Source organism: Anneissia japonica, unplaced genomic scaffold (assembly GCF_011630105.1).
Source record: "Anneissia japonica isolate Jap-2015-1 unplaced genomic scaffold, ASM1163010v1 scaffold737_len1565949_cov176, whole genome shotgun sequence".
Lineage (NCBI taxonomy): Eukaryota > Metazoa > Echinodermata > Crinoidea > Comatulida > Comatulidae > Anneissia > Anneissia japonica.
The window spans coordinates 321339-332732 of NW_022741618.1; the positions used below are offsets into that span (position 1 = coordinate 321339).

Consider the following 11394-nt stretch of genomic DNA (forward strand, 5'->3'; position numbering starts at 1 on the left):
ATTATATTATAAGGTTTGAAATAATCAAATACCTGATGGAGTGAGAGGTCATGACCTCTCAGAAGCTAATTGTAACTGTTTCCCCCTGTGTTTATAAGAACTTGGCTAATAACCAATGCATCATCAAAATTCTGAAAGACGCATAGATAAAGAAGGAAAGATTATGTATTGATACCAAGGAATAATGATGGTAATGTAAGAAGCATATTCTTTACATTTACATTTTGTTATATTGCGGGAAATGGAAAAAGAAAATATATAGGAAACCATCCGTCTTTTTTTGTAATAACTGTACATATTCTATTCAGTATTAATTTGGTAGTGGTGAATACAAATTTACATCTGGCTTTGATGTAGAATCGAAAAAAGCACTATTAACATAAAATATCTAAATTTGAAATCATAATTGTGAGGCATCTGATAGTATATCATAGATTGGTTTCGTATAACTGATTTAATATGCAAGACAATTATAGAGAAAACTTATACTGAATATAAACGAGACAGATGTTAGCTGCATTATTGAGGTTGTACTCTGTATAGGTAATTTGGAACAGCAAAGTATGCATTGTTTTATCATAGGTGGATTTACTTGCTAAACAAATGATAAATATGATCATTTCTTTGCAAGATGCAATATTTTTTCTTTAGTTAAGCGGATATTACTTGATTTAATTCTTGATGTGGTTCAGCGGTTACTCCAGAAATTTGATGACAAGGGGTCCGACAAGTCCGTCGTAGGGGTCCAATTGCCACCTTGTCCCACTGGAGCCCCCACGGATGTGGTTGAATATTTTTGTCACAAGACAAAGCTAAAGCTCTGTCTAGACTATCATCAAATTTTATTTGACAAAAACATGTGACATGCCTAAATATGGTCATGATGACATCACATCATGACCATATATAGGCACATCATGACTAAATATGGCCATACAACAGTTTTTTTTGTCCAAAGAAAATTTCATAACCTGGACATGACGTAAGAATGTTGCAAGACAACGGTAAGCAACATTATGCAACCGCCATGTATTGGCTAAACCAATTTGTGGCCTTCCAATACCTTTCAGATCCGAAAAGAAACATGTGACATCCCTAAATATGGTGATGATGACATCACATTATGACCATATATAGGCACATCATGACTATATTATGTGGCCATACAACAGTTTTAGACAGGACTTAAGAATATTGCTAGATAACATTGCACAACCACCATGTGAAAAGCTAAACAGATTTTCCGGCCTTCCAATACCTTGAGATACAGAGAGGGCACTTGACTTATGTGGCAGGAGACGAAACCACTAACGTCGTCTTGTCTAATAACGCATTCATACTAACAAGTTCTCATTGCTTAATTACCATGATGACGGATATTTGCGCTTATGCTTAATTCATTGGTGTTGAAACTTTTAGTTACCTTGTGCCATGCATTTTGAAACAAATACACAAATAAATTCTCGGCAAGGTACTGCATTCAGGCCACATAATTAAGATAAAAAACAGTAAGAACTTGATAACACTAATGCTACTAGCTCTCAATAAGCTCTTGTATAGTATCATTCGAAATGTCTGCAATGATTAACAATTAGAGGGGAAAGGAAAGGTGAAAAAATAAATGTCACCACCTATCTTTTCAGTAAGCCCAAAAAAAAAAAAAAAATTGTTTTGACCACGTTTTGAGAAAATCCCAAAAATAGGTAGGTCGGTAGGAAATCACATTTCATCGCGTACCATCTAGCAAAATAGGATAGCCTTGGCCACCCTAACCTCGCCAAGGCTATTCCAGCTTTATTTGCTCATAGAAAAATATTGTTTTCTTTTTGGCCAACACAATATTTTCTTTTTTGGCCTAATGTTCACGCAAAGTGTTTCTCCCAGGTTAAAACTCGCTCCTTATATCAGAAGCTTGGGACCAAGTAATCTGCTCAATTTTCTTGGTCAAAGACCCTGTATGAAACTGTAAATTAATTTAATATTTTTTTTGTAATTAAGTTTTTTTAAAAACAAATTAAGAAGTATTAAATAAATAAAATAATAGTTTGCTTGAAGCCAGTAATGCAATGTCCTATTAGGGAGATTAGAATTATATTCTTTAAAACATGATTTCTATTTGGGTATATTTTATCTTTACAAGAATCTTAAGATTTTTTTTTTTTTGGATGAAATTAACAGTTGTCTCCAGAAACCAGAGTAATGTAGAGGCAAATAGAGGGTGTACCGTACCAGTGGAGGGAAATTGAGCATGTTGCAGTCACGGACCTAAAGCGAATGTAATCGTAACCAACTTTCATGTGGGTGGAAAATGATCGATGTATGTAGATACAGGTCACATGACCTGAGGATTAAGCAAAGGAAATGAGACGTTTCTCTCCTCTGTCATGATAGTAATTTCCACATGGGTGGACTTTATATACTTGTCCATCTTTCTGAGCATTAAACTGAAAGTGGTCTAGTCTCTGGAGATGTTTGTAATGTAGATACATACGTGGCTTGCATATAACATGGGGATAAGCTCCAGCCCTATGAGCCCAGTGACTCAATAAGGATTGACTTACTTTTTTTGTGTATAACATGCAATGAATGCGTTTTCCTACAAGATAATTGGTATCATTGGATTCAATCTGTATAGAATGTTTACATCTACCAGTAAATAGTCTATCACTGGCAATACCATTCCAATTCGTTAAACAGAGAATGTTTAAATGAATGAAATAGATAAAGAAATCTTCCATAAACATTGGATATTATCCATCTTTTATTCAGACATTAAATTCACACTCCACGTTGGTGCAGGTAGATTAAAATGGAAGTATGTTAAAAAGTAACATTATCTAACTTGCTTGGAAAATAGACATTAAAATTGATGATGATGATGATGATGTTTCAAAAACAAAATAACTTATAATTTTTTCATGTCGTTTAATACCATAAGCGATAAGATCGGAAATAATTTTTTCGTCTTGCCTCAGAAGGACCATAATATGTATACAGTTGGTAAAGAATGTAAGTGGTATAATGCATGCAATTGCAATATACGTTTGCCTAATGCGACTTGTGATGTTATCTCTTTTGAATAGCCACTACAAAATACTGTTCGTAATTACCTTAGTTTATTACTGATTACTTATACTGATTGTGTGTGTAAGTATATGCAATTGCTATCATGGTAAGATTCCTTCGTGTATAGTTATCACAATAAAGCTTACTTCAGCTGAATTTGCCATCTGTTAGTTGCGAAGAATCTATATTCGCCGACAGATTATGTATATGGACTAAAAATGCTGCGCCAAAAAACCCACATCTACACAGCCTGTCTAATAGTGTTGCCTAGTGGTGCCTCCCCCCCCCACCAAAAAAAAAAGTGGGGGGGGGGGGGAAAGAAAAGAAAAGAAGAAATAGGGAATTGGAGTACCATACACCTACTTCAAAACAAGCTTATTTTTTATTTATATTCCATGTACCAGTGTCTATGTATAAATGTAAACAACAACTGGTCTGATAATATAAATTGATTCTTGTGAATAGAAATATAAAAACCAGATGCTATGTGTGGGTAGATGTGTATGTTTATGTATTTCTTGTCTATAATATCTTTGAATTTTGATGTTTATTATTTACACATCAAACATGTAAATTTATAAAAAGTAATGAATTAAACTTTATTACCTTGTGGATTATTATAATAATAAAAATACAGTATAATAAACAATGCTAGTACTGCGCACATCACTTTACTGTAAAAGATTCTAAAACTAATGGCGTGGAGTTATGGAATCAATATTTTACTGTAAAATATTGACCCTTCTATAAAATAGTGACATTCCTCTTATATTTTATATGTTCCTATGATTTATATAACTTGTTGTAATGTTATTATACCCCAGATAATTATGATTGATGTCTGTTTTTATTTTTATTGTATGTTATTAGGATCTTTCATGTCTTTGTTAATGTAATTGTGGTTTTGCCTTGAAGACAGATTTCATGTTGTATGACAAAATGAATTGAATCCAAATCTGAAATATTAATTACCGCAGTTGCCTAGATAGAGGCCCAGGGGGAAGGGGATGTCATCTCCAAATCAGGCCATCAATTAGGGATGGTCTTAAATGAGGAACACATTGCTGGCTCTACTATCCTCGTTCCTTCCGGCCTCCACACTTTTTTTGCGCGCTATAGCTTTCGCCTCATTCTCAACTATATCCATCTTATTTGTTTTATTCATCTTTTCATTGCCTTTTATTCAATGATCCCTTCCAATTAATTAACTATTTTTCTTTCATTTTATCTTCCTGTTTATATTTTTAGGTCATGTGAGAATTTCTGATCTTGGGCTTGGGTTGGAGATTCCAGAGGGAGAGAAGATTATGGGAAGAGTTGGAACAGTCGGTTATATGGGTAAGTTTACTAGCAGCTTGCCTCAGAATGTGTGTGCAATACATGTGGTGTATTATTTATCATTATTATCATTTTCCTATAGATAATATTTTGTAAAACCCTTTTTTGAACACTTTTTGATCGTGGATTATGAACTATCAATAGCTTAAACAAAGATGCCAAAAATGTTCCTTAATAAACGCTATTAAAAATATACTCTCTGTCGTATAAGCTAATAAACTTCATGATTAAAATTCCATATTTGATTTGCATTTTTATATTATAAGCAAGTTATTAAAATGAAAATTAAGAGAAAATATTTCTCACTAAATTAAACAAATAATGAACTAGAGTAGTCGTTCCATGAGTGAATGCCACCACTCTGGGCCTGAATACCCAATAACACACGCAAAGCATTTCATGCTCGACAGGTTTCAGAAAGCTTTTTTTTGGTTTTTTGTGACCTTGGCCTTGTTCTTTTTATCTTTTTCACTGCCAAATTTATTCATCCCCTTCTTGTGTCGTTAAATATTATAAATAATTGTGTGTTACATTCTTTTTATAGAGGTTTTCCTTAAGCGGTAGCAGTGATGGTTTTTCTTTTTAAGCTAACTAAATTATATTACTGGAGTAAAGACAATGTTTTATCCCGACTATCTCAGTGAGTGAACCGATGAATCTTGGATTAGACGCAGAGTCCCATAATCACCAAGAGCTTTAAATCCCCTTCAAGTAGCCACAAACTCTTAAGTCAAGTCTTAATTTATGATGGCCATGTCTGAGTCAGTAATGCAGTTACACGAGGCTAAACATTAAAACGTTCTCAGTCTGTGTATTATTATCTGCATGCGTTATGGCTGCCTGGCTGTATGTCCAGTACCTTAATAATCTATGTTGTAGTTAAAAGCTTTATTTGAAGCATGTATGTAGATATTCATCCCATTGGTGTAATAGTAATATGTGGTGATAATATCAAAGATGCTGTCTTTAGCTAAATGGTGGAAATACTTGTTGGAATCACATCCCCTGTAACATATTTTACACAAATTATGTTTTTTTTTTTGTCCATAGAACTTGTATAGTTATTTATTTATTTGTATGTTTTTTTATTTGTTTATTAAACCATATTCCTTGATTATTCTATGACCAATATTGAATTCAAGGGCCTTCAAACATACTAACTAATAGCTATTCATGTGAATGTATAAATTTTATAAACAAATATTTCACTTATGTTTATTTCGAGTCATGTTTCATTAGAATACAGGCTGTTTTTTCTAATCCTGTTGCTATGGCAATTAAGAATCCTTCATTCGTTGTTCCATACAAATACCGGTTACTTAGACAACATCTATTATTAGCTGGTTTCAAAACAAAGAATATTAGACACAAAGTGTAAAATGGAGGAAGAGATGGAGAAAGACAGACATGTACAGAAGGGTCTTTCACAGTACATTAAATTTGGAGCTTTGTTGTAAGCAATAATGATATAATGAATATTGCTAATATAAAGCGTCCCGTACTGTCTTTAGATTACCACGAGAACATTCGGGTAAGCTAAAAAGTTTTAATTCTGCTCGCAAATGAAACGGGTTGTTCTATGTCAGACGTTGAGTCGGGGACGCTTGTGTTTACACGTCTCATCAACTGCCGATTCTCAAATCTTAGGGTCGTAATGCTCGTAAAAATGAGAAAATGTTGAGAAAATAATGTTGATGGGTATTTACTTTTTTTCCCCGAGTCATTTACGATGTGGATTTATGTAATCGTTTGCATTATGGAATGTTTACTTTCGTCATGGATGGGTGAATCATCTAGCGTTGTTGAATCTTATGGTGGTCATCGTTCACACCTTTTAATTGCCTAGTAGTCTGCAATCACAGTGCTTAGCTTTCCCAGCTTGTAGGTTTAGGTTTGCAATATCCTACTATTCAAAAAATACAAATAATCAGTGGCACCAAGAAAATAAAATACCCTTGAAAATTACACTCCATTGCACAACTATAACCTTTTTTTTTTCTCTATTTTTTTCTCCATAGCACCTGAAGTTGTGAAAAATGAACAGTACACATTCAGCCCTGACTGGTGGGGGTTAGGTTGCCTCATCTATGAAATGATACAGGGAAAAGTAAGTTACATTTAAAAAAGTTAATTTTACTATAAATAATATGAAATATTATATTAAAAATATCAACAATACAGTTTACAGTTGATTAGAAGCAGTAGCTGTGAGTAAACTTATGAATATTACCACTTTCATTAAAATATACAAAAGTAGTTTTACATTCACCAGCCAATCTGTAAGTATAATTCAATTTGCTTTTACCTGACAGTGTATGTATAATAATGCTGTCCTAAATAACTTTAGGATGGTAAAATGCATTATAATTTCTGTAAACATGAAAAATGTTTTTCATTTTCAAAGAAAAAGCCTTTAAAAAAAAATTTAAATATTTTTTTTTTAGGCCCCGTTCCGTGCCCGCAAGGAGAAGGTAAAACGAGAGGAGGTTGATCGGAGAGTGAAGGAAGACACAGAGACCTACACAAATTCATTCAGTCCAGAAGCAACTGCAATTTGTAAACGAGTATGTATTGAAATGACTTAAGAAAAAAAAAAATTGCAATAATCTGCATTGAAGTATTATGATTTATTAAGACATCCAGGTTTGATGAGTGGCAGACCGTTTAAGTGTAACATAATTTATGTTGTGTAATGAGCTGAGAGACGGTGACATTTATGAATAGTTTATCTGTTCCCCTTCCCCTGCGTCAAACTATCTCTGCACTATACTACCAGCAATGGCTATAGACTGTCTTGCAGCTCATTAGCGAATCAGGCTCTCTCCCTTTAGGAAGCAGATGCATGCATCGGCATATCCAATGAGACATGAAGTGAAGTTTCAACTAACTCCAGCTTAGGAATATTCAAATTGTTTTTGACGATTAGCTGTAGGAATTTTGTTGGTTAGTTGAAGGAGTCATTAGTTCATTGACATACTGTATATGTATGCATATGATATACTGTAGTTTCTTTGGTATAAGCCCATCAATCCCCCTTTAACACAAAATTGGGCCAATTTTGGGGAGTGGGCTCATCCCCTTTTCAATCAAAGGTCAATTTTTCAGCACTGAATGCCTAATGTAAAGCCAACACTATATTTTTGTTTTAGATATTTTGGTTACTAAATAGGGACTGCAAAATATTTAAAAATTGTTCCTATTCACAAATGAAGTGAATTTAATGAATGAAATTACCGTGTACTGTATATATGTTACCATTCTAACATTCTTATAATAAATCTATTGGTAACTGTGGAAGTATTGATAGAATATGAAAATGTATTACTAGATATTTTAGTTACTAAACAGGGACTGCAAAATATTAAATTTTTTTTCCTATTCACAAATGAAGTGAATTTAATGAATGAGAATTACCGTGTACTGTATATATGTTACCATTCTAACATTCTTATAATAAATCTATTGGTAACTGTGGAAGTATTGATAGAATATGAAAATGTATTACTAGATATTTTGGTTACTAAACAGGGACTGCAAAATATTAAATTTTTTTTCCTATTCACAAATGAAGTGAATTTAATGAATGAGAATTACCGTGTACTGTATATATGTTACCATTCTAACATTCTTATGATAAATCTATTGGTAACTGTGGAAGTATTGATAGAATATGAAAATGTATTACTAGATATTTTGGTTACTAAACAGGGACTGCAAAATATTAATTTTTTTTTCCTATTCACAAATTAAATGAATTAATGAATGAGAATTACCGTACTTAACTTCCCAACAGCAGTAAGTGTTATAACCAGGCTTAGGGATCAAGTATTGTTTTATAGTAAGCATATTCAGATATTGAATATGCATATTCAGATATTGAATATGCATATTCAGATATTGAATATGCATGAGTTGTTTTTTAATGCAAGCATCTTAACCATCTCCAGTATTTACTGCTAGGCATCAACAGACTGATGCAAAGGGCTAACATTTTCTATATTATATGTTTTACATATTTGTTACACATATCACCTTCGTTATACATATCATGTACTATCCGTTTATCCTTGTACAATCCTTTAATAGAATGCACTTTCACTGGAGTTGAAATCAGCTTTAGATGCCTCAAACATTAAATCCTTTATCGATGCACTTGGGACTTAATAGCCCAATCTGGAGCGATTTTTGCAGTAATAAAAATCAAGATTAAGATCAGGAGCGCCCTTACTGCAACACATTATCTAACATTCATTATACATATCACGTAACACCATTGTTATAACACATCTCTTTATATTTCTTTTATATATTTTTCTCTCTTTGCTAGTTACTTAACAAGGATCCGGAGCAACGTCTTGGTTTCAAGGAAGGCTCTGCCCAAGAGGTCAAAGATCAGACTTGGTTTAACTGTATTAATTTTAAAAGGCTTGAAGCAGGCATGGTAGAACCACCCTTCAAACCTGATGTAAGTGCCCTATAATAGTGTTTTTAATAATGGGTGTTAATTAGTGCATTAGTTTTTTGCTGTTTATTTGGTAGCTTTATTTGGGGACTTTTATATTTTGTGAGGACGATAGAATGATAACGATCATGATGAAGATGGGATGGTGATGTTGTGATTATGATGAGAAGGACCTGTATTGAGATTTAGTTTGTGTAAAGCATAGTGTGTTTGTGTGTGTGTGTTGGTCTTGTGGAAGGGATTGTCACCTACAAGTAGGAGAGTGATATATAGTTGCTATGGGCAATTCTTAGTGCATTTGTGTGCCAAATGAAGATGAGATAGTGACAGTGGTGGTGGTGGTGGTGAAATGCAATGATTTGATGATGAGAATAATGAACAATAACAATAATTTTACTTTCTTTCCTCATCTCCAATTTCCTCTCCAGCCTAGAGCAGTTTATGCCAAGGATGTTCTAGACATTGAGCAATTTTCTACAGTCAAGGGCGTGAATCTAGACCATAGTGATGAGAAGTTTTACGAGAAGTTCAATACTGGAAGCGTAGCAATACCATGGCAGAATGAGGTATGGTAAAACCAGATGATTAATAGGTTAATTTATAAGGCGCAAAAAAAAAAGAAAAGGTCTATAAGCACCATGTCCAAGTAAACAAAAATGAGTTCCTAAAACGTACATACAACATATGCCTAAAACACTGTCCACATCAGTATATTGTGGATACCCCGTGTGAATGTGTGCGTTATGATCCAATCCTAGGCTTGAAGGTTGAAATACTGAAATTTTTTGATAAAGCAGAGATTCTACCCCACTTGAGGAATATAAATGAATTGGGCTTGCATAATGAACCATTCCTCTTAGACCCCTCCCCCCATCCCTTGGATATTGTTGCTTCGTCCCACAAAACTATAACGTACAGTTATAAACTTGGTGTGGCATGCATATTCCTGGTCCTTCATATGAATCACATGTTCTGATTGGTTAGTTGTTCACTCTGAAAAGGTCTATTATGCAAATTGAGTACTTGACAGGTGGCAGAAAACGTTGCACGTATGATTGATTTTGAATCCGATGTCTAGGATTGATAGGTGTTTTGTGAGCAGGTAGACAGGTAGAAAGAGTGTCAATGAATAAGTAATAAAGTCTTATAAGTGTCAATTTTTTTTTTCCTGTTTGATACAAATGGCATAATAGAAAGCTTATAAATAAATGATATCGTATTTTTGAACCTTGACTTTTTCTTTACAAAGATTATAGATTTTAAATAATAAATATATTTTGATGAATTTTGTTTTCTCTTGCAGATGATTGAGACAGAGGTGTTCAAAGAACTGAATGTGTTTGGTATAAACAACACCCCCACCCCTGATCTACTTCTTGACCAACCCCCTCCTCAGCCTAGGCCTGGTTTCTTTAGTAGAATTTTCAAACGAAGGGTAAGACAATCGTCAATTTAGTTCCTACTTCTTGTTCTTCCCACTTTATTTATCTCAGTCATAGCTAACATTTATGATGAATAAAGATTTTGATATATCAATTGATCGATGGTGATTATTGAGTGTGCCTACGTCTAAATGAAAACCATGTGTTGAAGGACAGCCAATCATAGTACTTGAGATCAGGATGATGTCTTTTAACAAGCATTGACAGATGAACCATAGTATGGTGACCCGACTAGAAAGAACCCCTTTAAGCTGACCTGCTTATATAAGATAAAAATGTTGAAATTTTGACTCGTTTTGTATTTAAGATAATTTTTACGTCATTATTGTTCAGGTGTTCACTTTGATGTCTAAACCAATCAGGAAGTGTTGCCATGGTTATTGTAGTGTCGGTGTGATTGTTCAATCTGCTTTTTCAGGATTAGGACGGTTAACAACAACATTATTAGCTTTCATGACCGACATTCAGGAAATCACATTAATATGCAGTCATTCAATACTCACTGACACTCCAGTGTTTCGTCGTCATATCATTTACAAAACAAGAAAGGACATCTGCGTTGCAGGACGCAGGATTTAAAAAAAAACAAGGGCACGGAGGAATAGCTGCAGTCGTGGAAACCATTCAATCAATCCATCAATCGTTTGAGATTTACACTGAAGAAAATAATATAGAAAATAACTGTAGTGTTATATTACTTGGAGAAGAGAAAGAGACTAGATTTAGCTTTTTTTGGTTAGAAATGGACTAGGTTTAATAGAAAGTTATATTGTTCGTGACTGCTGGGGCTGCAACTTGGAATCATGCCATAAGAGTTCAGATGCCACTTAAAACACTTGGGTACTATAAGATTTGATGATTTAAATTTTAGTCGACTTGTTTTATAAGATAATATCAATATTGAGCAGAAAAATTTGCAATTTCAATGGTCTCATAATTTATCATTTGCTTTGGGCATGCTGTAAAATGCTTTATTGCAAACATCCTGAGCTTACTTTACTTTAATTGGCTGATGTCTATCCTATTGCTGACTGTTATGTACCTGTCTCTTATACCATCACATCCTTACCATATATAGGCTTATGA

The 11394-nt window shown here is 33.7% G+C and overlaps 1 protein-coding gene across 1 annotated transcript in view; it reads left to right on the plus strand.

The window, feature by feature from the left end:
- Nucleotides 1–10887, plus strand: part of LOC117118831 (G protein-coupled receptor kinase 5-like) — an 83051-nt gene extending 72164 nt beyond the window's left edge. Inside the window, exons 10-16 of the mRNA XM_033263546.1 lie at nt 4315–4404; nt 6423–6511; nt 6849–6968; nt 8732–8869; nt 9295–9432; nt 10170–10301; nt 10642–10887. Of these exons, the coding sequence (XP_033119437.1) occupies nt 4315–4404; nt 6423–6511; nt 6849–6968; nt 8732–8869; nt 9295–9432; nt 10170–10301; nt 10642–10887 (953 nt within the window). The remainder of the gene's footprint in view (nt 1–4314; nt 4405–6422; nt 6512–6848; nt 6969–8731; nt 8870–9294; nt 9433–10169; nt 10302–10641) is intronic.
- Nucleotides 10888–11394: the final 507 nt, after the last annotated feature.